A 26440-nucleotide genomic window follows, 5' to 3' on the forward strand; every position below is an offset into this window, starting at 1 on the left:
ATTTTATGGTTGGCTTTGTAAAATGCAATATATGCTGATAATCCAACTCCTAGAGATTTCCTGTGATGAGTTCAGATTCTTCATACAGGTGAGGAGATCCTGTAATGCATTCAGATTCTCCTCTTTTTCTAGACAGGTGATAGATATTTGTCCCCCAAGATGATTGTCTATGATCCAGAGTTGGTACAGGTGTTTGATGATCTCATTTTAGTATTTGGATGTAGCAGGCCATTAAACAGCCATCTGCTATTGGGGATCAATGTAGTGGGGCAGCTGCCGCCAATCCCCTTACTTTCCCCATAGAACATAACCGGCTGTTCAGCAGTAACTGTTGCCCAAAATTATCACAAACAAACGAAAAATAAAAATGACCCGCAGCATGCTTTAGGGTGGATTTATGCCATTCCAGGTGATTGTTGGTGGATTCCATGTGGTCATTGGTGGTAAAGGTAGTTTCTGCTTACAGAATGGAGATATCACCACAAAATATAAAGCCTAAAACAAAATGGGGAAAATTAGGCACGTGAGAAATGTGCTATGGGAAAAATGCTATAACTAAAATGGGCATGACTAGACACTGGCTGGTACCTCCGTTCTTGGTTAACAGGCAGTCATTTCATATTAATTTAAACATCATGCTCTTGAAACTGGCATGACGTATGTCTCCTTGAAAATTGGGCAGACTTGCTTCATAGGGTCTGATTTATTAAAGCTCTCCAATGGTGGATAGGATACACTTTCATCAGTAAAGCTGAGTGATGCAGCAAACCTGGAATGGATCCGGTCCAAGATTGAAAACATTTGCTAGCAAATGTCTTTGAAAAAATCCATTCTAGGTTTGCTGGATCATCCAGCTTCACTGATTTCAAAGTGTATCCTCTACAGCCTTGAAGAACTTTATTAAATCAGGCCCATTATGTCAAATGCCCTAGTGCACTGTTTGGTAATGCCCCCTGTTAACCAAGGAAGAAGCATGCGTGCCATTAGGTGGAACATTGTGTGCATCATGTGGGTAGGCAAAATGACAAGGGGCCAGGCTTAGCTTTAATGATGGAGAAAGCCACAGTGTACATGGCTTTTCAATAGAAAAGAAATAAACATCAAATGTATCCTAAGGGGGTGGGTAGAAGAGAATATTAGGGGTCTCAAGGCGACCGGCTAAGTTGCCATAAGGTTGAGATGCCTCTGTTGAAGATCCTATTGTCACAATTGTTTCCCTGCATGGATCCTCACAAGAAATCCTTTTCCAGGATAAGACATCTCGGTGAATAGTGAATCCCTTGGTGACTGTAATGTACTGTGGAACAGACCGTCCATTAGATGCGGCCGGATGTAATTCATACTTGAAGTGACTCATAAATAAAATAGATGGAAGACTTCTATTGGAAACATAAACCATACAGAGAAGAAAAGCCTGTTAAAGAATTACTGAGAATTGTGTTCTGGCTAAGTGGCTCGTCTGCCATTGCTATTAGGCTGTTTGTAACAAAACAAAAAAACCTTGAAAGACCTCCTGAGAGATGTAGTTCTGGAGCAGCGTCAAAAGGAACTGACCTTCCAGCAAGCGTTTTACAAGCCACCTAATGACATCACAAAAAGTAATAAAAACCTGATAACCGGAACGGTGTAAAAGATAATGATAATTTGGGATTTATGGCAGGGATTCCTAAACGGGTCCCTAAGTACCGCCAAAATAACAAAACTTTTGTTGATTGCACCCCAATGCATGTATACATATACAGTAATAAATTATGTAGTAGCAGTAATAAAGCAGGGATTTTTACCTAACTAAACATTCCCTGATGGGCAATCAATTACTGCCAATAAAACACGAGAACATGGAAGCTTCCCTATCAGGGAATGTTTCAGTGAATGTCAGATCCACAGCCTTAGAAATTTGTTTAAAGTGAGGTAGTGTATGGTTGGCGACTATGTATTTTAAATCCTTGTTATGAAATCAACCTGTTTAGAAAAAATGTATACCATTCAAAAAATTGTTTTGAGATTGAACTGAAACTTTTGTATTTCCTCATATATTAGAATGTTATGTTTTGTTTTACACTTGAGCTCAAATGTTGGAAAGAAATCTATTGTGTCCTTTTTAAAATTGTATAATTTTTAATATGAATGTGTAAGATCATTTTGTTATCACTTTAATATACAATCTGTTTTTTTGTATTGCAGAAGCTGTACGGATATCCTGTGCTGTATTCTCATAGTGCTTGCTATTATTGCATATGTGGCTGTGGGAATTGTGGGTGAGTATTGTGTGTTTGTCTATTGCACTACTATTGTTGTTCTTGGTGGAGTGTGTGATCATTAACACTGCAGTGTTATATAATTTGTTTTAATTTAGTAAACCTCATGTAAAAAACTGTAAATACTGTTCACTAACATAGATCTGGACATGCCTAGACATCTAGAAAATGAGCATTAATGACATCATTGTTCTCAGTTTTGTTACCATTTCGGGCTAAAGGAGATTTACAATGTTAAACGATTATTTGCTGTTTGCATGTGATTGCTGGATAGCTTGCGTGTAGGGGAACAATTCTTTCAGTGGTCACTGGAGTTGAAGATGTAGTACTAAACTACATTTTCCTGCCACCTTTACCCAAGCGAAGCCGCTCACATAAAGCAATAAGCTACAAAGATTGTCTGCTTTTCATTTACTAAAGAATCTACTAATAAGTATCAAATCTAGTTACTATGGTATGCACAAGCTTCATAAAAAGAACAAAAACTTCTGTGCCTTCCCTGCTTAAGCTGAATCCTCTTTCATTGTGTCCTACACGCTCCCCTCCCAGACACTGCAGAACACGGTGGGAGGGGTTTCAGCAATAGAGGCAAAAATTGGGAAGAACAGTGCATTTGCATTTATTGACTGAATCTGATAGCTACCCCCCTGCAACATTTCTTTAATTCCCCTGCAAAAAGACAAATCCTACATGAGTGACAACTTTACTCCTAATTCAGGGGCAGTGCTGCATCATTGCTGCATCATCCCAGGAAGGTGAATTGGGTAGACTTCATTGGCAGGATCTACAGATATTTAGGGGACTTTTCATGGAGCCAGGAGAAAACTGTAATGCAGATGGATAAATGAAGTGATGCAGCACACATTTTGGGAGCCATGGTTTTATTTATTTAGAAGTTTGATGGCCTGTGTTTAGTAATGTTTTTTGTCTCATTGTGCTTCTTATTTCTGCAGCCTGGACATATGGGGACCCGAGGAAGGTTATTTACCCCACTGACAGCAAGGGGCAGTTCTGTGGCCAAGCTGGCACCCCTAATGAGTAAGTTGACAATCCATTCCACTGAGCTTGGACAACTAGTATCTCTTTCTGCACATGAAAAGTATTGGGCTATATTAGTGGGTATATAGTATGAATTTTATTACTTGTATGTTCACCTTTGAAAAGACCCTGACACTAATTGTTTATTGATCGATTGGCTGGTAATAGAGAATGCCCGGTCTGTTGGCACAAACTCAACCTCTTTTCCCCCAACAGGCTAACATAAATTGGTGGGGGTATTCTTTACCAGCCAGCAGCTAATGGGGATCACTACATGTTTTTACTTAAAATAGCTCCCCCAGAGTTACATCAACCTGTTTAGGATGTGGATTGTGGATGTAGAAGCTTATGGTATTTGATTCAGCTGCTCAATGGGTTCATTGTGGATTTTGGGGTGAGAACACTTGTTTACTTGGTTGTACCATCCACTGACCAGTACGTGGCTATCTGCAAAGCTGATCTTCCTATATGTCCTCCATTGACAAACACACAGACAGGTTTCTTTTTCTTTGCCGATCTCTAGCATGGTTATTCCAGCTAGAGATCGGCATTATATATTCTCCTATATAATGCTTTAATCATAAGATTAAGCCCTAATTAAGAGTAACACACACTTCTGATGTAAGAGAAGGCAGGCAGTGGTTTCCAACAGAACTCCTCACTTAATGTTTCTCTTTCAGTTAAGTTTTAATCACTGGTTTGAGTGAATTGCATCAGCAGTGACAATCTTGCAAACATTAGATCTCAAGCAGTGGTTTCACAGAGGTATTAGGAGTTTCAATAAAAAAAACACATTGGTGTGCACACTAAAAAAAAACAAAAAAAAAAACTTTGGCGAAGCTTGCACCACAATATGTTTGGGGACAGCTAGACATTGCTAAATGAGCATTTTTCTATATTTATACCAGTTTTGTTCATTTCAGTATTGTTAACAGTTGCATTTTATTTAATCCACCTACAGAAAAAAGCCATTCCTGTTTTATTTTAACATCATGAAGTGCGCCAGCCCCCTTGTGCTCTTGGAGTTCCAGTGTCCAACTCCGCAGGTAAGACGCATGTAGCCGCTGGGTGCATGGTCATGGTCAGAGCATTTAGATGCCCTAGGCACTACCTTCACCCCTTTCTCCCCCATGCACCTGGCCATCCTGTATAACAGAATCCGTTTCGCCCCCTTCTTCCCATTACATGCAAAGCTACACAGGGAAGCATGGAATAATGGCTATTGACCTCTGTTCTGCCTGGCACATGAGCTGTGAAGACTGATCCTGGTGTTTGTAGGGTCCTGTCATTGGAATTCATAGTGGAGTCATTGGGGCGCGGGAATAAAGGATAGACTGACTGGTGGGGGTTCTGAAAGGTGCTCTAGGCCACTGCTTACATCATATATACCTAATATTAATAACTAATAATTGCCCTGGTTAGCTGTGGGACATATTCTGCAGTGTTTCAAGATGTTACTGGTAAAATGCTTAAATAACTGACTTGGCATGTGGTCTCCTCTTCTGAAGATAAACATTCCGGTTTTATCTGATTTTACAAATAATCTATTTCCTGATTAGATGAAAACAGGATACTCAAAGTGTATCTTCTATACATAGCTGCAGATTGTATCTTGACTCTGACTGTTCAGGGTTTGCTCTGGGAAAGTCTAAAAGGTCATATACAGAGTCTGAGCATGGCAACGCTAATACTCTGTTTGTGATGGCAGAATCCTAACTCTGGGTCAGGGCCAGACTGTAGCAGAGAGACCACATTGATGATTTCTGGCTGCAGACCTTTGTCCCACTGTTGAATATAATTTTCCAGCCCCAAGAAAATTAAGAAACTTTTCAGGCCCACGGTGGAAAACTGCATGGTTGGCTGCTCCTGAATGCATAGCTAACTGTTTATATGCACCTAGAAGCAGAAAACCACACTGCTCGTAACTATATTTGCATATGGATGTGGCTGTGTGAAGTCGTGCTGCAACTTGCAAAAAAAAAAAATGCATCCCAGCCACTCAGATTGACTAAAATTTGGTTGCTTGTTAAGCCCACAGTAGCATACTACAGGTCTTAGAAAAATCTTAGGGCCATTTCAGAAGAGTATTTTGTAAGCCCTATAGTTGCCTCATTTACTAACCCGCACCTATTCACACCACATCGTTTCTCCTAAGGACATGTTGAAAAGCGAGCTGAACATGTATGCAGTGTATCTGCTTTAAAAAAAAAAAAAAAAAAAAGTCCTCGTGATCCAGCTTATATCTTCTATATGCATGTAGTACATATGTTTCGGAATCAGTCTGCGTAAAAAAATAACCTATAACATAATTGACTTGATGGCACCTAACATGGATTTTTGTACTGTTGACAGATCTGTGTGGAGCAGTGTCCGGATCGTTTCCTAACGTACCTCACTGTGGCAACAACCCAACAAAACTTTGACTACTACAAAAAGTTCTGCAGGGAAGGCTTCAACAACTTCAGCAAGGTGACTCCATTTAGGACAATACAGCTGAACCTGGGGCAAATATTAAACACACACAATATTGCTATGCTGTATAAGTACCTAAATTTAATTAGTTATTGGCCTGTTTAAATCCTTCTTATACAATAGCATATTAGCACATTATATATTAGCATTCATACTAGGAGGGTGGGGGCAACACTTGGAGCCCATCAGGTGTGCTGATAAAGAATATGCATATGGAAACCATTCAGGTTGAAATCAAAGACCCCACCATATTCAATAGGTGAAATTTATTAAGCATATAAAATAATCCAACTACAGTATGTGTATATCTGGCTTTTCTGTATTTGACTGTATGCCAGGAGTGTTTTGTTTGTGTGCCCTCACTGTGATTGCAGCATTGCCAAACCTTCTTGGGACATATTTTTGTTGAAGTAACCCCTGGCCAGTGAAAGAATTTATTCTTGCCTTTCCAGTGGATGATGTGTTAAAACACAAGAGCTCTGAGAACACATTCAGGTTTTGTGTCCCTCACTTTGCAAAAGTTAGTATGTAACTTTTTCTATTACAGGATGGGCATGAATATTTTGTTTTTAATTTGGACAGGGTCACTTTGGTTTTGGATTTGGACTACTTTGGCATATCTGATTTCAGGGCTACAATGAGACGGTTGCTTCCATCGGTTTTTTTTTTTTTGGATTTCACATTGCAAAGAAACACAAACAATGCAACACAGTAAAGAGAAGCATTACTAATCATTACTTTGTCACAGTAATGAAACCAGACTGGCCCAATAATAAAACCTTTGCCCTCATACTCCCTAACCAGAGTTCTTGAACACATATTCATTGATACTTGATTAAAATTTAACTTTTTGTAATTAGGGAAATTCATATTTTGATGCAACTTGTTTCAAGAGTAACTGACTCTGGTAATCAGAAACCTAAGCCATGCCTTCCAATAGAATTTCCAAAAATGTTAATTCTGCTTGGTTTTCCAAACTATTGGGGTTTTCAAGGTATCTTGTGTTTTACTGCAACACAACATAGGGCAACTTGCATGTTTGTTACAGTGGTGTTCATTTTGATATTCAGCTAGTTAATGTAGGCTGCCAGCCCATGTAAAATATATATGCTGCATCAACACAGCTCGTTTTTTTTTTTTAAATAATACCCCATGCGGTTGTACTATGCGCACTGCAAAAAAAATGTATGACTAATGCTCAGCTGGTTTATTTGCGTTGCCAGCCTGTTCACCATGAATAGGTTGCAATATTGCCCGCACACCGTAATGTACAGTATCTGAGTACACAAAAAGGTGTTCCTGTCTACAAAATACTAAATAATGTAGTTTTATTCCGGTACACATGGCTACAACACAATCATTCCGGTGCACATAGCTACAACTACATGAAATGTAAGTAATCCTAGTGATGTTGCTGAGTGCAATTGTGTTGTGCAGTGGTTGAGTCCCCCTTTGCTTGTTGCATGCCCCACTCCCAATATTCATGTTCTCTATTTGTATGATAATATTTCAGAGCCCAGTTGAGGTGCTGAAAGATCGAGATTGTCCGGCCATGATTACTCCAAGCAAACCATGTGAGTACTGATCACAAGCATTGAGGGGCGGAAGAAGGGGGGTTAAAAACAAACAGATATACTTACTGACCTAAAATGTATGTTGGGGCAAAATTAAAAACCTCTGCAATACATGCAAACGTCACAATGTTTTATCCCTTTAGAAATTTTGCAGGAAAACACCAGATTTTACCAGAAATTTGAGAATCCTTGTTTGATGTTTAAGCTCAAAATAGTTGTGTATCACTGAGTTCCTGAGCAGTGTTGTCAGTGTTACAGTACTTCTATGCTAAATTACAGAACATCTTCCCCTTTTCAAATCTGTAACATGAGGGGCCCTTTAGGCAACATTGGCATAGCTAACAACACTGCTGCAACAAGTTAGGTGCAAAGTGGACATTAGGCTGATCAACAGGTATGAGATGGATATACTGAAACTTCTTTTAGTTGTCTGTTTCACCGAATGGTAGGAAGGACAGACTCTAGTATACCTAGAGACTGATTTTATTTTTAATTCTGCAGTCACCCGAAGGTGCTTCCCAGCCATTAATGTTAAGAAAGGAGTGGTTACCGTTGGTAATGAAACAACGTTTGATGATGGAAGAGGCCAAAGACAGCGCAATGTGTCTGACTTGTTGGAAGGAGCAAAGTAAGTAGGCAGCAGTTTTTTCCTGGCACCTTGACTTTACTTGTGTCCTCCCAATGTCTTCTGCATGTAATAAACCCAATGATCATCTGATATTTCCAGAGTTAATATATTGTGAAAGATTTACCTGTGATGTGGTCTCCTGAGCCAACCAGAATCGTTTATTTTCCAGTATGACCTTTTCTTGGGTTATGGGCTCAGATTTTCTGGAAGACATTCAAGATCGGTGCTATTGATTTCTGATTTGTTGTGTTGCTTTGAATTGTCATTGCTGATACAGATTGGCTACTTATGGCAGACAGGTGATTGTTTAACAGTAACAACCATAAGTAGTGGGTAGATGGACTTGGTATGATCAGTACATATTTGTCACCATCCATAACCTTTAGAACTTGCTGGAGCTTGTATTATACAAGATTCTCATTCATGTGCGCCTTGTTTGATATCGGATTAACACCCTTATAGCTACCCATGTACATTATGTGTCCGTAATCTGTGATCTGTTCCATAGGAAGGCCAACGTGGTGCTGGAGGCCCGGCAGGTGGCAATGAAGATCTTTGAGGATTACACTGTGTCCTGGTACTGGATAATCATGTAAGAGCACTGTTAGTATTCTGATGTTTGTGATTGTGTTGAATTTTTAAGCTGTAAAAGTAACTGGATTTTAATACTGTTTTACAACAGAGCGCAGATAAGTAGGAGAAGCAGCGCAGGAAGCTAATCAGTTGTGCTGCAGTACTCAAATTATAACCAACCTACCACCATTGCTAAAGAGTGAAGCAACTGAGATGAGCTTATCTGACTGACTGCTGCTTCTTCTTTCACTGGCCAGGTGGGGGTGGGACAAAACCTGCAAGCTTTACTTAGCTAAACCTAAAAGGATAATCAAGATCCCTGCCCCACCTAACTGGACTTTGTAGCAGAGCTGTGTATAGCTTGGGACTAGGTTGACAGAAATTACCCTTGGCTGTTAACTGCTCTCAGTTGTTGGGCGTACATTTTGTGTTAAAGAGAATCTGTACCTTTTTGCTTTTTCAAAGTTACAGGATCACCCTTTATTGAACGTTGATGGGTGGAGGAGAAGGAATAGAACAGAGAGTGAAAGGTGGTGGGGGATATATATTTTAATATTTTGACAAAAAAAGGAAAAGCACATTCTAAATTTCCTTTAATTTTTGTGTCCTCTTTAGAGGTCTCATCATTGCTATGTTGATCAGTTTGATATTCGTGGTCCTACTGAGGTTTCTGGCTGGAATTATGGTGTGGGTGATGATCGTCCTAGTGATTGCAGTTATGGGATATGGTAAGTGTGTCCTGTTCCTTGCATTACTGTTCATTTTCTGGAGATATATAAATGTGGTTTAACATAAATAAATTCAGTACAACCTTTTTAAATACCCAGTGCTGGAGCACTATTATGAAAACGTTGTAGAGATAAATAGGAACTGTCTGTGTTGCGGGTTTCATGTGTTGGTGGTATTTTGTACACTGGTACTAGTTAATAACAATCTGTTCATTTTTCCCCTATACAGGAATATTCCATTGCTACATGGAGTATGCTCGATTGAAGGGTACAGCTGGATCAGATGTGAGCCTGAAGGATATTGGATTTCAAAGTGACCTACGGATCTACTTGCACCTGAGACAGACATGGCTGGCTTTCAGTAAGTAAAACAAAGAAAATAAAAAAAAATACAAGTGGCTGTCATCTACAAGTTATAGAAAAGATTAGGAGGGTGTCGCGTTGTGTATACATAAGCAACAGTAATTAGTGAAAGGGGCTGGCTGTTTATGTACTGGTGGTAGGCAAAGGTGCTGTCTGTGTATGTGTGTTCATATACACATTACACTAGTGGGGTAAGTAGGGCAGCATTGTTGAGTACAGGTTCCAATGATAGAGAACTAGCACTAATTGCCCATAGGTCCTGTTGGTGGAGTTAGGACTTTTGAGTGTGGGTGTCGAGGTGGTACCAAGGGATTTAGTACTTTGTAAGTGAAAGTTATGTTGATGGTTGGAGAGGTTGGCACTGTGATAGTATAAATTACATTGTAGTTATAGACTGGCACTCTGAATTTAGGGTATATTGGTAGTAGATGGGGCTGGCACTGTGTATACAGACTGTCAAGGTATAGATCAAGTTGATGTTAGGAGGTGGAACTGGATGCAACTACAAGAGTACAGGTTACATTGGTGGTGAACGAGACTGCCACTGTGTGGGTAAAGGTTATGTTGGATAGGAGAAGATGGCACTGCATGGGGTACATGATACATTGGTGGTTGAAGGGACCGCCACAGTATGGGTGCAGGTTATATTGGCGGTAGGGATGAGTACTGTACAATTAGAGGTTACTGTGAATGTGCTGTTTTATATATACTTTTTAGAGTATACTTGAGACCTCTCTAACTCTACAATTATTTTCTTTGTACAGTGATTATTCTGTGTATCATGGAGGTGATTATTATTCTGCTCCTCATCTTTCTCAGGAAAAGGATTATGATTGCTATTGCACTGATCAAAGAATCCAGCAGGTAAGCAGGGTGGTTATTGTGGGTCAGCCTCAACCTGAAATGGAAGGAATGGTGATTTTGCTTTACTTTGAGTAGATAAATGTGTCAGGAAATTGCAATTTGCAACTGCATTGAATGTTAACAAAACATTGTGGATGTTTATACTGTGTTCTAAATAAGTATTCAAGTGACATTCTTTAATGTTAAGTTGTTTGTACCAGTCTATTACGGCATTCAGACTAAATAGATAGCCATCCGATTCCCTGGAAAAACAGCTGGAATGGTAAATTTTCATTTAATACCTAAAACATTTTGCTTCTCAATTTTTTTTCTCAGATTTCAGTTTATAAATTATTGAAAATTTGGACTCCTATCAACTCCTTATTCCCCCAGACACTATGATGCAAACTTTTTTGCTGACAGTTTTTGTTTTTAAATTTTTGTGTTATATTGCGGGAAAAAAAGCCTAAAAGTTACTGCACTTGCTTGCATAAGCAACTGTTCCCTAGAAATGATGCTACCATCCAGCCTACAACTATTATTGCTTTTTAGGTTTATGGTTTTGTACTCTAAGAAATGAGAAGTGTTCTACTTTACATGCATGAGCTCCAGAAGTGCATGAAAAATAATTGTCTTCCTTACAACCTGGTCCTTATGTGGACATTAGATTGAGTTTGGTGAACGTGATGTAACTGGTTCAGTGCTCACTGTGGGGGATTCAGAAAATAAGAGTAAAAATACCCTATGTACAATGTGTCCATCAATTATATTCTGATTGTTTCTTCTTTCCTTAGGGCGGTCGGCCATGTGATGTGCTCCTTGGTTTTCCCTCTGTTCACCTTTCTTCTGGTGTGTCTCTGCATCGCTTATTGGGCCATTACTGCAGTGTATCCTTTCTCATCCTGCACCATTATCATCACATCTCCAACGTCTTCAAGAGATCATGTCTAGTGCAGGCTCCCTTGAAATCCAGGCAGACATCTTGCCATCTGTTGCACATAATCCTTCATATAAGATGATTGTATAATATACACATTTCTTTTACAGAAAAACCTTTCATGGCCCAAATGAAAATCCAGCTGCCTAAAACAAGTGTGCAGAACAGCCAGCTCTAGCTGAAACATGTCCTAGCTTTTGTATAGTCAGGATTGGGTGAAGTTCCCAGCTTTCGTCTTCGCTCCCAAAGACTCTAATAGCAGGATTCTCCAGTTCATTTTGATGTACTCCTCCTATAAATCTGTAATATACCTGATAGTATATATATGAAGTGATAATTGTCCTGTTAAAGGCCATATGTAAAACAATTAAACACCTCTACAGAATTCCTGAGATTATGGGATAAGTAACAGAGAAATTCTTCAGGCAGTCCGAGGGACTCCTAGACTTGAAGGATCTGCCAGAAAACACAATAGCTGTCCAGCACTAAGTGTCTACAAATGTCATTATTCCTTTTATATGATTTCATTTTGTGTACAACGTATAAAGATATAAATGATGAAGATTTTCATTAAGAAAATCACATTTATAAATGGCTGTGGTGTAAAAAGGCATCCAAGATATGATTCCCAAAAGTTTTCCTTGCATTTACATAAGCGTTGATAGAATAGTAAAAGTAAAGCACAAACTCATCAAAAAAAAAACCCACTCTACTAGTTTATAAAATGTAAAAGGACTGTAAAGTAAACCTGTCACTGTAAAATCTAATATCGATAACTAGAAGTGCCTTCTCATACATGAAATCATGTTCTCCAGCATACTTGGTGAAAAACAGTACTCAATATTCAAATTCAAGATTCCACTAGTACTCCCAATGGCTTGCAGCAGCTCATCTGATAGATGGCCTATAGTGCAAGGGGCAAGAGAGCCAGCACTAAAGCAGCTCAGAAGGCATTTGTATATCTGACTGTCCTGGGGTTTGAGACTTCCAGGACAACTCCTAAAGGTGCCTGACAACACCCCTAGGTCCTCATATGATGTTTATGTAACCTGTTTAAAAGTTTTTGTAGAAAGTGACATGTTTCCTTTAAGCACAGGATACCTCGCCACATTACTCTGCATTGAATTGTATTTCCTTCCTAAGTCAGCTGAAATGACTTGTTAGCATGAAAACAACACAGATTTTAAGAATTTTTGACTTTTTCATCCTTAACTCCCCCCATTTAGCTTCCTCTCCACATCTAATGAGGCCATTTACAAGATTTTTAATGAAACTCAGTGTGATTATGCCGGCAAAACATGTGACCCAGAGGTAAGTCCCTTGTCACCATTTCATTATTGATGATTGACCCTTTCTATGGCTTCTCCCCTGCAGAAATCTAAACCTGGGCACTGTCATTTCTGATGATGGCTTAGGAAAGGCTCTTGGCAATGCTCTAAAGGAGCTTGGCTACTTTTCTCTCTGCTTATCTCTGGTGATATTAGGTGATCATTAAAAATATGTAATAATAAATCACATTAAGAAGTGTTTTAATTTCAATTTCATGCATAGGTTGTGCTTAGTGGTCTGAAACCAGAGTAATAGTAACAACTGGGTCTTGGATACTCATCAGCATGTTCTCCCCAGGTATTATTGGAATTGCAGGAGAAATTAATGGGAGAAGCCAACATGTTTCTCTCAGTATCGAGGCAGGGAAATGGAAACTAAAACAACCAAAATTTGCCTATAGTCATCAGGATATATTTCTCCTGCTCTTGCTTGCTCAATAGTTAGACCAGTGATTTTCAACCACTGTTCCGTGGCACACTAGTGTGCCGTGAGAGATCTTCAGATCTTCAGGAAATTATCCAATTACCATTGTCGAGTGCTTGTGCTGTAGTGCCTGGCAGAGTAATGTAATACTCTTCTATGTCAGTGGGTGGCAGTAGGTAGCTCAAGCGCCTTATTTATTTTTAGACACGAGAATTAGCTACAAAGTGTAATTTTGTAATACTTTTGATTTGTGGTGTGCCGCAGGATTTTTTTAATGTAAAAAATGTGCCATGGCTCAAAAAAGGTTGAAAAACACTGAGTTAGACTGCTTTATTCTGAAAGCAACCTTTAGGCAAGGTGGGGTCCATAGTAAGTGGCAGGTTTGTTGAAAGCAATTGGATTAAATCTTAACTATTGATCCATTTGATAGGGAAGATCTGATGTACGCGTGTCAGCTAAGGTCTGAGCTTCATCTATTTTAGCCAGAAGGTAATCCTAAAAGCCTGAGATTTGGTAGCTAAATCCTACTACTTTGCTTTTCCTATATAATTCTTTTTAGTTGTTTTACTAGAATTAGAAGTATTTCTAAAATTTAGACCTTTGAATACCATAAAGAAGGGACACAACTTTACCATGGGGCAGTGACACAAATAAGTAGAAATTCTAGAATGAAGAGTGTCCACAGTCCAATAGCCATACGTTCAGATATAAGCCTATGACCAATGACTGTGGGCTTCTTGTTCAATGTTGTTGGTCATCCTTTATCTTCGATGGCTTTATTGAAAGATCCTAAAAATGGCAACGAAGGTGGTTTTGCACTGAGATGTCAGTTGTTTGGAAAGGAATAAAATTATTATAATTGTTAAACGGGATTTATATGGCGCCAACTTATTGTGCAGCGCTGTACATTAAATAGGGGTTTCAAATTACAGGCAGATACAGACAGTGACACAGGAGGAGGGAAGGACCTTGCCCTGAAGAGCTTACAATCTAGGAGGTGGGGAAAGTAACACACAATAGGAGGGGATATAATGGAATGATTGAATAAGCAATTATCCAAAAAGCCCAATGATTGAAATGCTGTTGTAGAGTTTATTCTATTTAAAATCAGTCTGCTGTTTTAATCTTTGCCACCCACCTTTTTTGAAATTAAATGTCCAGGTTTCCTAGGTAGCCACCACTTAAGTAAGAGCAAAAAGTTCACCAGATCCCAGATTTTCCTCCAGATTACAGAAAGTGTGTTTACTTGTTTGCAACCTAAATGGAAAAATATGCTTAACCTTCTCTCTGAATCCAGCGGAACATTCTCAACTAAGGGACAGCTCATCCTTTCCAATTTATAATTCATTTTACTAAAGTGGAAAATTGAGGAAGTAAAAACAAGGATTAGTTGTATTGCTTTGTGGTGACCACGTGAGGTTTAGGGGAGAAGAGCAGCAATACTCTTCTGTTTTAAAACTGTAAATGTCTGTAAATATCTGCCAAAGTGTACAGTGCTTTGTTGCAAAGTTAAAAGTATTTAAAATCCTAATGGTAGTTTAGGTGATTTTTATACAGGCAGGCTGCACACAAGCCGGTCTGAGTACTTCCAAAATGCATGCTTTTGTATGCATAATATATACAATGGTACCTGTATTTTATTTTGCAATTGGGCAAAATATTCATATATGCAAGAGTAGTCCTTGTGTGACTTTAATCTTTCTCACATATATCCCTCCTTGTCCACTGACAATCCACTGCCTAGTCCAAAAAAATGGGCTGTGGTATGGCAGATGAAGGGAATTTAAATTGAAGGTCTAATTTAATTTGAATCCCTGATGTGAATCCATGATGGTTGTGTTGGTGAAAGGTTTTTTATTTTTCATAACTGAAAACGAATGCTAAAATATTTTGGTTTTTTTCTAGACCTTCAACACCACCAATGTTACCCGCTTATGTCCAGATGCTACCTGCCAGTTTGCCTTCTATGGAGGAGAAACCTATTACCACAAGTACCTGATCGTTTTCCAGATCTACAACGCCTTCATGTTCCTTTGGTTGGCCAACTTCGTCATCGCACTAGGTCAGGTGACTCTAGCTGGGGCTTTTGCCTCCTATTACTGGGCCTTCAAAAAACCGGATGACATGCCAGCATTTCCCATTTTCTCTTCGTTGGGCAGAGCTCTCAGGTGAGAAACGGAGAACCGCTAGATGAGATTTCCAATTAGCTGGTTTGATAGGCTGGCCCTATGGTTAGTAGATAAGCCAAACAAACCCACTTCCAGCCAACTCTTTAAAGGGTTGGAGAAATTTTTGAAATTGGCTATTTTTGATTACCAGTGATCACTGTAATTATTTTTAAAGCTTGGTGCATTACACATTAAAGGGCTTCAGTGTTTTCTTCAATTTAATCCAGTGGAAATCTTAATACTTCCATCGTTTTCCCCTTTCCACTCTGAAGTTGTCATCAGACTCTGGCCTGTCTACATACCACTCACTTTTAGCTTGTCTATGTATTCACTGTAATTGCAGGCATGGACTGAGAATACGTAAGGCATCTGCCCAAATAATTTGTTTAATTCACTTGGTAGTGAATGTCATAAGTGTTGTTTGCTAGACTTACGCAGCACTTAAAGTATTATCCATGGGGAGAACAAATGGCTAAAAAGAAAGGTCCCATTAAGGTTTTTGGGAAGTCTTGGAACATCCCACAAGGTTTTATAAACAGCCAATTGGAGATAATAATATACAAGTTCACACTGATCACATGCCTTTTCTGGAATTGTTCTTCTGGATCTGCACTAATTACTTGAGTGCAGTGCAGCATAACAAAAATCATCATTTAAGGCTCCACCATTTAGACATTGAATCAAACCTTTATGAAGCACACTGTTTTCCCGTGCTTCTTCTTCCTTTGTGGTTACAATGCTTGCAGAATGTAGAAAATATGTTTAGACTGGATTGGGCCTTTCAAAAATTAGTGGATAAAATGTTGACAGCCATTTTATGTGAAGTGCCCGCACCCGTGTAGGAAATAAGAATTTTGACATTTTGGTGTTGGAGACAAAGGGTGACAGTTGGTGGTTTTCCCCTGTGGAATTGCTGGCTTGATGTCTGCTGGAAAATATTGTTTCCTGCAATCACAGCATTAAAGCATAACTAAACTCATGAAATCAGTTGAAAATTGTGACCAGGCAAGTCCTTTACTAAAAAGGGGACAGACCATGTATCCAATATCTGCAATCTACAATAAAATAAACTTGCCTGCTTAATTGCATTTTTTAATTTAAACTTGCCTATTAATACCTGCCTGGGGCATATCCTGGCATCATAAACTGAGCAGTATGTGCACAGCTTGGTGTAGTATGTAAAGATTTTGAGCAGCCAGGTAAGCATGTTTTCTTGCAGAAGGGACAGGCAATGTGATAGGAATCCTGCCTGCTAACAATTTTTGTATGCACAACTACAGTCCCAAGCAAAGTACAGTTATCCTTCTGCCCTCTCATGACCTAATCTAACCCACTCCCTGCAGAAACATACTTGCCAAGAATCTAATTTTTAATGGCTCTTTCTGTTTGTGTTCATCTGTGGCACCTGTGCAGTAACTCCCTATAGGCTTCTGTGATACTACCGGATTGGTATTTTCTTCTAGGGGGCTTTACTGTACAGGTGTTGCTGCCAGGATCTCTGTGAAGAGAAGGGGGGGGGGATAACTACTTTATTTTACAGTGCTTTAAAGCAAAACTTTAAAAAAATCACAAAAGCCTTTTATTGTAATAAAGCTTTTTCACAATCTGCTTACAAACCTCTTTTGTATGCATGTTTGCAACCACAATGAAATATTAGTGACATTTTGAGGGTTTGTTATTCTGTTTTGGCCAGTCAATATGGCTGAAAATGCCAAACCCAGAACTGTCATGTTCAGATTAATGATTTTTTATATAAAGGTTATAAATAGTGTATTTTTTTCCCATCAGGTATCACACTGGGTCACTGGCATTTGGTTCTCTCATATTGGCGATTGTGCAGCTTATCAGGATCATGCTGGAGTATCTTGATCATAAGCTGAAAGGTGAGGCTCCACAAATAGGTCACATACAGATCGGGGGGGGGGGGGGCATATGATGAGGACGACTTACCCCTTTAATAAAACCTTTACCCGATTAAAAATAAGGATGTTATCACTGGGTCCCTGTGCTGTGCAATGTATGCAGACTATCTGGTAGTGGTGGTCAGCAGTGTGCTTTACATAGCTTTCAGGAAAAATTGCAGCACCCTATCCCAATCTACAGCCCTCAGAATTAGTGCAAGCAGTGGACTGGCTCTTAGAGGGAAGTTGTACAAATAAAAAAAAATGTCTGCATGGGTGGATGTCATTCTGGGGGAGGGAGCTTTCCCAGGCAGGCTGTATTGTCATGTATACCTATTTATTGTACAGCGCTGCGTAATATGTTGGCGCTATATAAATCCTGTTTAATAATAATATCAAACACCTTTTATGTAATGCTGAGCCTTCAGCACTGACTGAACCTAAATGCAATAAAAAGGAAAATGATTTAGAGGATTTAGAGGATGCTGGGCATCCTCCAGCCAGGCAATAACCAGGTGTTATCTGACTTGTTCTATCTTCTGATACACATTCAGAGGAGCTTGCAGTGAAATCAAAGTATGCAATACCAAAGACAGGAGCCTGTACAATGGTACAAGATTAAAACCTGGACTTAAGCGTTAACCATCTAATTTTACTTGATTCTTAGGGGCTGATAATAAGTGTGCTCGCTTCCTTCTTTGCTGTCTGAAGTGCTGTTTCTGGTGCCTGGAGAAGTTCATAAAGTTCCTGAACAGGAATGCCTATATCATGGTGAGTGTGGGAAGGGTGTGACCCTGGTGGCATACATGGGGACAGTGACGACGAGCTTGAGCTTCATAAAGCCAAGAAAACTGTTATGGTCTGCCCCCTTGTTTGTGGTATCTGCTGAAAAGAGAGATTATTTTAGGAACTAGCTTCTAACACTGTTTAATTGCAGGCCTTCTATATTCCAAGAGTCTGTAGGATATGTCTCCTATGTAGATAAAAGTAAGCTATACTGGGAAAATTAGAAAATACTGGGTTTATGGATTCAATAATTTCTCTAATTTAAAAAAACAAGCAAACACCTAGTAATAGCTGTGAAAATTCAGAATTCTGAGTCTCTTAACAAAAAAACAAAGCATACTTACTTAAAGAAAAGGAAGCGGACATTGCTTTCCAGATGCCCGTATCTTTAAATGTGTCCTCCTACTGCTGCCTGGCCTGTGCAAGTATTCAACTGGTCAAATGGCTTAAAAACCTGTCCAAGTCAGCAGGAGAAACTGCAGCAGGCTTCAGTGGGTGACCATCATCTGCAGTGATTTGTGCCTAAAATGTGGTCCTAGTAAGGACAACTGATGACCCAGCAACAGACCTATGGGCACCAGAAAGTCATTAATGCATGTGGTGGTGGGGGGTTGATAAGGGGGGGAGGTGCAGTAGTCCGTCATTGAAGAGTTTAGGGACATACAATATTTTGCCTTTTCAAAAATTAAATGTTTTACCTTTTAATAGATTGCCATATATGGAACTAACTTCTGCACATCTGCTCGGAACGCTTTCTTTCTGCTAATGAGAAACATCCTCCGGTAAGTCTGGTTATTTAATATTAAAGAACATTTATCAGGCAATCATCAGCTACAGGTATAGTCCATTTCTAGGAAGTCTCTGTTTGATTTGCTCCTTAAGACTGTATGAGGTGACTTTTTTTTTTTATTTTTTTTAGCATTTTGTTTGTGGCTCTTTCATAACCGCTTGCTATAAGTGATATTCAAAGATTTATTTAGCTTTTAGCACCCCTGTTGTTTAGCCTCCCCTCTTTATATAACACTAACGTTTGCTATCCTTCCAGTGTTGCCGTCCTTGATAAAGTTACAGACTTCCTTCTGTTCCTGGGAAAACTGCTGGTAGTTGGCTGTGTTGGTATGTATGATGTAAATTATCTCTGATGGCAATATACATTGTGAATCTTTATTGTAGTACTTCATTGGCACTACCAAGGTGCACCAGCTGATAATCCTGTTCCTTGGGCACCTCAAAGAAAAGATCTCCCGACTCATTCTCTGTCCTTTCCCAGTGACTGAATGGGAGAGATTAGGAACGATTTTTTGCACTTGGCTGTAGTAGATTGCAGAGTGATTCTCAAAAGCAGCATATTACTTCTGGTTGCACAGTTCTTGTTTGAAGATTTGTTTGATGCAGCTGTATTAAAATCTGGTTACTCGCCATGTGGCTAGTCCAGATGACTGTTGCACCTGTTTGCAGTTTTCTTCTACAGTTTTTTAGATTCCAGACCAGTTTATGTGTATGGGGGGGGGGGGCAGGCGTAATTCCTGTACCTGGCTGAATCTAATGGGGAATAGCCTTTCTTAGGGGAAGGAACTTATGTAGAATAGATTCCACTGATGGTCTGGTGTAAGTAGGGCCCCAGTGCTTTGCCCTGTATAAACATTGCAGATGGTGCCATAAAATCTCTGGCAGGTAGGTGAAGCCCAGAAGTTGGCAGAGGTCATAAACTAACGAATAGGCAAAAGACACCTGAAAGGCGGTCTGACTATATGTATTGGTCCCATTGTCCACTTAGCTAATCCCCACATAATATAAAGTATGCATGCATACATTAAAATGACCTTCCTTTTTATAGATCCATTTACAAATATTATTCACCAACGTTTCCTTTCCTTTTGTGCAGGGATCCTTGCCTTCTTTTTCTTCACTCACCGTATTGGGATTGTGCAGGACACGGCTCCCTCTCTGAATTACTATTGGGTGCCCATCTTGGTAAGTTTAGTATGAAGTCTTAACTAGCCAACTGGAAGTTCAGGAAGATATCTCCTAATTTATGATAGAAATAATGATTGCTTTAGAATGAAATATGCATTAGAAGAAAATTTAGTGTCGATATCTAGGCATGACTTCTTTATATGTTGGTCTTTTCTGAATACACATTCTTAAATGATTGATAACTCCCATCATTGTACATCCATAATTTTTACAATGTCAAATACTAAAAGAATTCCTTGAGGACTGCAGTTGGACAGCCCCATCATATTGTATAAATACACTCCATATTTGTTTATTAAAACATCTTTAAAAAAAAAAAAAAAAAAAAAAAGCTTTTCCACTAAATCTATAAAGAAGCTTTCCTATAACATGGGGTATATATGATGGGTTGCATACAATATATTTTGATCTTCTTTCCTTTCATATACTTAGATGAATATGTTGACTGACATTGCTAAGCCCTTCTTTGCCCCGCTACCATGCTGATATAGGAGCTTCATTACTCCTAAATCACTGAGGATCTGACTTTACTGGTTGCAGATCTTCCTGCGGTCTCGGAGATGGGAGGACGTTGGCCAGAGTTACAATTGGAAGCTATGGTCAACATCTGCAGTAACTGAGCAAGTCTCATAGTATTCATAGTTCTGCCGCACACTGAGGATGAGGCAACTGGAGGTGCTTGCTCTGTGGGCATGGGACCACCTAAAACTCAAAGGCTGGGCCACAGGTTTGCTATATATAAAGCACAGGCTAATGGGAAATGACAATGTATCTAAACCTACGATGTACAATCGCTTTGAGCATCTCTGCCTTTATTTTCCCATCATTTGCTAGGGGGCTGCAAGGTGACTAAACTGTATTGCCTAACCGCAGTAATGGCAGGTCACCAACCTGACTGTGCTGTCTGGTTAGCCTGTAATAATTTTAAGAACGGATGGACCAAATGTAAAAGTGTGTGTGTCTGAAGGCACATTTGATATGAAACTTTAGGTATTCGAATACCTTGGGTAGGTTGTATAAAATAAAATCTGAAGTGTTAACAGCCAGACATGACAAGACTTTTCTATCTTACTACAGACTGTGATTATCGGCTCCTATCTGATCGCACATGGCTTCTTCAGTGTGTACGGCATGTGTGTGGACACGCTGTTCTTGTGTTTCTGTAAGTATTTTGGTCTACATGGTTCTTTGCTACAACCTAAAAGGGGCATATCGGAGAGAACGAGCCCTCTAAGCTTGCAGTCTAACACTTCTTGTCTATCTGTTTTATTTGGGTGAACTCTATGGACAGCCCTGCCTCATATTACCAGACTCCTCCATGTAGCACTTGAAATGGGCCGTTCAGCAGAGAGATTGAAGTGTCAAATGATTGGAGGTGTTTAATCCTTTAGTTAAAAACCCCCTTCACTGTGACATGGAAATTGGTAATGTTCTGCTCTCAAGATTGTATAAGTGCTACATGGGGAGGCATAATCTAAAGGAATAGGTTGTCTCTGAGTGGGAGGACTTGATCCTGTCCTGTACTAATCATGTTTTCTTTCTTCTATTTTTCCCACTTCTATCTAATCCCAAACTTTTCTGCTGTGATCACAATCCCATTGTCTGTTCCATCATTGTACTTTACCCTGCTTTCTGGCCACCATCACACTCACCCACCTTGTCTTCTCGTCTCTCTTTATCTCCTTTTTTGCCCTTTGTTTTCCTGGTTTGCCTCCCACCCATTCCTTTAACTGGTCTGCTTTGAACTTTGCAACCTTCTATTTTGCTGGTCTTTCCCCACTTTCCTTAATTTTACCCCTAATACCCTCTGCTCTTCCTCGTCCGGTCTGCATGACTGAAACGGCACCTTGTCTTCTACCCTTTCCTGTGCTTTCTTTTTTTACCCCTCCCTCTCTCTTTATTCTGCCAATACTTTCTGATGGGGCTGCCCACAACAAGGTGAAGATCTGGAGAGGAACGATGGCTCCTTGGAGCGGCCCTACTACATGTCCCCGGAACTCAGCCAAATTCTGCTCAAAAAAGATGCAGAACTTCTAAAACCCAGCGAAAGCCAAAGCTGAGGGGTCAAGGGTGACCAGACTTGACCTTCAGTCTCCAAACTACACGGGTTCCAGTAACATCTCCATCATCTTTGACTACTAACCCCTCTGATGAACCTGGCAAAGAGAGCTGTGTTTTGTGAACAGGGCACTTTAAGATGGCCGCACATTCATTGGTGGCACTGTGGCCTTATATATGTCGGAGGTCTGCTATAACCTCATGGATAATAAGGGTTACTCTCTGTCTACCTTATTCTGTGTGTATACAAAACACATTATATATTCTACAGACACCCAGTGCCTTGTTTTAACTCTTGCATGACCTTCGTTCCTGTTGAACCTATCGCTCTTTGTATCTCCTCTATCAAAGCCTCTTTTACATCTTTTTACCCTAATTATATCATGCTGCTCACTTGTACCAATTCCCTCCTGCGCAGTGGAAGATCTGGAGCGCAATGACGGCTCAACCGAAAGACCCTATTTTATGTCCCCCAACCTGCAGAAATTGTTGAACAAGAAGAACAAAGATCAGGCTGACAAATGACCTCCTGAGCTCTATCGCGTCTTGTAATACCAATCTGACAATCCGTGAACTCAAGGCCAGATGTCTACTGATACCCTATAGGCCTCGGTCATCCCAACTGAAGCTGTATAGGGTAGTTGTCCAGATTTTGGCAGTCATTTTCTAACGATGGGCTAGAGAATGAATGCCAGGGTGTGACAGATTTGTTCTCATGGCTTTGGAACGGTGTTATTGAGGATGCTTTGGCCCTATTTAAGTGTAATATACTAAGAATCTGCTTTAAAGAAAACATATGCTGAAAAAAATATGAATGCTCTCAATGCAGGCTTCTGGAAATAATTGTCTTGCTGTCATACTGATCCTCAGCTTCACTACTTCATCAGTCAGTGACTTGGAACAGGTATGCAGATCAGGAGTTTGTTCTGACATTCTGTTTTCCATGTTTGTCACTACTGATACCAGAGACAGCTATACCTAGTATATTAGGAGCTCCGCAATGGCTGCATCCATATTCCATTCTAGTTTTCCTTTAAAGCGAATGCACCAAAGTCCCTAAAACTTTAAAAGACTACATGTATACTGATCCTATCTCCTATATGAAAACTGATAGCCGTTCTGTCAGGATTAAGGTTTTCAAACTTTCACTGATGCCAAATAACCCTTTCTCTTACTAGTAGGAAGGTATATTGAGTCAAACACATCCGTGGTGATGTCCAATCACAAACCTGCTTCTTTAGAACTTTATTTGCTGCTATGGGGCTGTAACATAACATTTATGCAACTTTCTGATGAACGCTCACAGAATGGAGGTCCATTTGTATACCAGTTAGGAGAGACCTTTAGAAGATTCCAGTCTAGGTTGGGTAAATGGGACAGTTTTGAACTGTAGCAGCCCAATGCTTGAGAGATCCAATGTTTAAGAGATTATTTCACAGATCTTTAGGTCAATTTAGTTAACATTTATGTTACAATATGGTAGAGTGTAAAGCCTTGAACTAGTAAAGGCAGAATGTCTCCTATGATGTCATGTCCTGTTGGTTGTAGCTTTGGTTCCTTCTTTTAGGTGTCAGGCCTATTTAAGCCTGAAACATACAGGTATTGGTCAGTCTTGTAGCTAGCAAACTGTGCAATCTATTGACTTAACTAGGCGATTCTGTTCAGCAAGTCCTGTGCGTCACAAAAGCCTGCCTGGTGTTCCTGTCTGTGCTTTGTGTATAGCATTGGACTGGGCAGCCAAAACTGCAAAGCCTTAGACAGGTATAACTATTGAGATTTATTGGTATTTGGACGTGCAGCAGTGCAATAGAGGTTCTGAACTCTTCAGCTCTCCAGATAATATCTGTATCTAACTTTTAGATAAAAGACTGACTAATGCCCATGTGTTTATGTGTGCCGAGGACAATCTCTGATGCCTACAAGACAGAACAAACTTGCAGATTTAGGGTCATGTCTGCCATTACATTGAAGCCCTGATTCATCTAGCAAAAGTGTCTCTTTAAACTTAGAAAAGGCATGCTGAAATGACCTGTCGGTCATTTTAGCATGCCTTGGGTAATTATTAAGGGCTTCTATGTGCTTCACTTACCTGTTACCATAAGTGATTCTATAGTTTATTTGTTCATTGTTTTTATTACACAATACTAAATATGTAGTTAATGTTGTAAGGAAGTTGAGATCACCCTCAGTGAGCTTTTGTTGGCATCAAGCAGGTTTGTGTTTCCATGGGCATGCAAAACCCGCTTAAATGCAGGTCAAGTGAACTTTAGGTTTACATGTACCAGTCAGTGGATACTGAATGATCCCAAAAGTGTCAGACTGATACCACTGACCCATATCTGATAAACCTGCAGTGCTAAACTGAATTCTCATGACCCCCCCCCCCCCCAAAGTGCTCAGATCAAAGGTCTATTTATATGTAACTTTAACTGGATTGTCCATTTCAATGTTCTTGTTTTTATACATATATATAATAAAAACTGCATGAGAAGCTTGTTTTTTTTTTTTGTATGTATATATACAAATATATTACAGTCTGCAATGTTTACTGATACCAAATGTAACTGAATCCCTACCGTTTGTACAAATTTGCTCTCCATTGTATGGTTAGAAGTTCAAACAATAAAAAAGGTTTTGTATGAGTTTGTTGTATCTTGTGTATTTGTATAATAACTTAAAGTGCATTTCTCATGGTTAGGAGTTCCCTTAAATATAGCTTGGGAGTCCACTGCTTAAAGCCATTGGTGCAGGCATAGGACAAGGCAGGGACTAATAATAAATGAATGAAATAGTCCCTGCTCCTATCTCCCTATTCAGTGTTAAACCCAAATATTTTTTTAGCTGGGTGGGAAGAAATTGTTGGTGGGTGGCAGTACTTGTATTGTAACCCAACTATTCAGTAATCACCCAAAAACAGCCAGGTGGTGCACCCAGCTAAAAGGGTCCGGGGAGATCACTGCTCTTTGAATAATCTCACTTAGTGGGTGAAACGTGTCTGACCAAGGAGGTTCTTGATACCAGCCATTCATGGATGATCATACATCAAAGCCCTAACTCTAGAACACTTTTAGATATTGATGACAGCTGTCTATTTGAGTTTTTCTAGATGGCTGTTTGAGTATATGTCCATATTTTTAGTATTTAGTTAAAAAGCACCAGTATATTACATATCCCTGTACAATAACTAGGGGCTGCAGATGAACTGCATACATTACCAGTACAGACTGGGCACATGACACTTCCTTTTCTGTGTCAATCTGACTTTAATAAACCCTAAGAGGGGATCAAGACCAAAATAGCAAAATAAGGCCAGCAATGGTACTCCGTTACTGTTCCCTATTCGTCCCCTTTCTCACTTTACCCTGCGATTGTGTAATGGCACAGTATTATATGTGAACTTTATTGCTCACCTTAAAGAAAGTTTTAACATTTCTGCGCCTTTTTAGAAGACTGTACAACAAAATGCATTAGGTGTGTTGTGCCCTGCAGCATGGGAGTGTTAAAAGAAAGTATACGCCTGCATCGGGGCTCTATTCTAAATACAAAGTGCAATGCATTGGGATAAAACTGACTTGTTACAACAACACACAGCGTAAAGTCAGCCTAATGCTTTGTTAGTAAAATCTACTACTTCCTGCAACAATCTCCTTTTTCTTGCTGAAATTGTTAACCATAACTGTGTCAATGAGAAATGTAGAAAAACAAAAGCTTCATAGGGAGCAGCTAATACGCTGCCTGGACAAAAAAAAAATCACACATTCTGTAGGTTTGAGCACACATTTAACGTGGAATCATTTCAAAAAACTTGTGCAATGTCACAACATTTATTTCCATCCAAAATCACAATAATCCTTCTCCAAGATCTTGTATTGACGATGGGAGAGTCGCACTGCTGTAAGTGATCTTCAAAGATTCTCAATGGGGTAAAGTCTGGACTCTGGTGGCCAATCCATGTGTGACAATGATGTCTCATGCTCTCTGAATCTTTCACTATTTAAGTCTTCTGCATTATAAGTATATAGCTAACAACATAATTGCTATTAAAAATGTCATTGTTCAAAAAAATTGTCAATTTTGCCTTTAGTTGGGCTTTGCTGAAAAACTTTCCTAAACCAATTGGCTGAGAGTCATTTACAATATCTGGGATTGGAAATAGAGGATTTGCTCATGGCATACAATTACAATTCTTTCATTCTATCTTATAAAGTAACTTCCTGCCTTTGGTAATATATCTTCAAATTCACGTATTCTGCATGTGCTCTCCTCCAGCCATGTGAGGCTAGAACTCTCCAAATCCATACCTGCCAGTGCCATGGTATTTTCAGGGTTCAGTGTCTTGTAGTAAGGCACTAGTAATATATCTCTAGCATGATCACAGAACCCG

General features: G+C 39.5%; 1 protein-coding gene across 4 annotated transcripts in view; it reads left to right on the forward strand.

Annotated features, from left to right (window-relative positions):
- The window catches only part of SLC44A2 (solute carrier family 44 member 2 (CTL2 blood group)), a 51033-nt gene extending 26335 nt beyond the window's left edge, over positions 1-24698 (forward strand). For 3 of the 4 annotated variants that reach the window (XM_072399593.1, XM_072399596.1, XM_072399594.1), the window contains exons 3-22: positions 2185-2258; positions 3212-3296; positions 4258-4342; positions 5649-5765; positions 7282-7342; positions 7844-7970; positions 8479-8562; positions 9159-9271; positions 9501-9632; positions 10399-10498; positions 11272-11364; positions 12641-12725; positions 15072-15334; positions 17123-17217; positions 17903-18006; positions 18730-18803; positions 19067-19137; positions 19907-19995; positions 21076-21160; positions 21937-24698. In XM_072399593.1, the coding sequence (XP_072255694.1) occupies positions 2185-2258; positions 3212-3296; positions 4258-4342; positions 5649-5765; positions 7282-7342; positions 7844-7970; positions 8479-8562; positions 9159-9271; positions 9501-9632; positions 10399-10498; positions 11272-11364; positions 12641-12725; positions 15072-15334; positions 17123-17217; positions 17903-18006; positions 18730-18803; positions 19067-19137; positions 19907-19995; positions 21076-21160; positions 21937-22058 (2059 nt within the window). In that variant the 3' untranslated portion in view covers positions 22059-24698. The remainder of the gene's footprint in view (positions 1-2184; positions 2259-3211; positions 3297-4257; positions 4343-5648; positions 5766-7281; positions 7343-7843; positions 7971-8478; positions 8563-9158; positions 9272-9500; positions 9633-10398; positions 10499-11271; positions 11365-12640; positions 12726-15071; positions 15335-17122; positions 17218-17902; positions 18007-18729; positions 18804-19066; positions 19138-19906; positions 19996-21075; positions 21161-21936) is intronic. The other variant, XM_072399595.1, reaches the window with a different exon arrangement.
- Positions 24699-26440: the final 1742 nt, after the last annotated feature.

This window comes from Pyxicephalus adspersus, chromosome 2 (assembly GCF_032062135.1).
Source record: "Pyxicephalus adspersus chromosome 2, UCB_Pads_2.0, whole genome shotgun sequence".
In the NCBI taxonomy this organism is placed as follows: domain Eukaryota; kingdom Metazoa; phylum Chordata; class Amphibia; order Anura; family Pyxicephalidae; genus Pyxicephalus; species Pyxicephalus adspersus.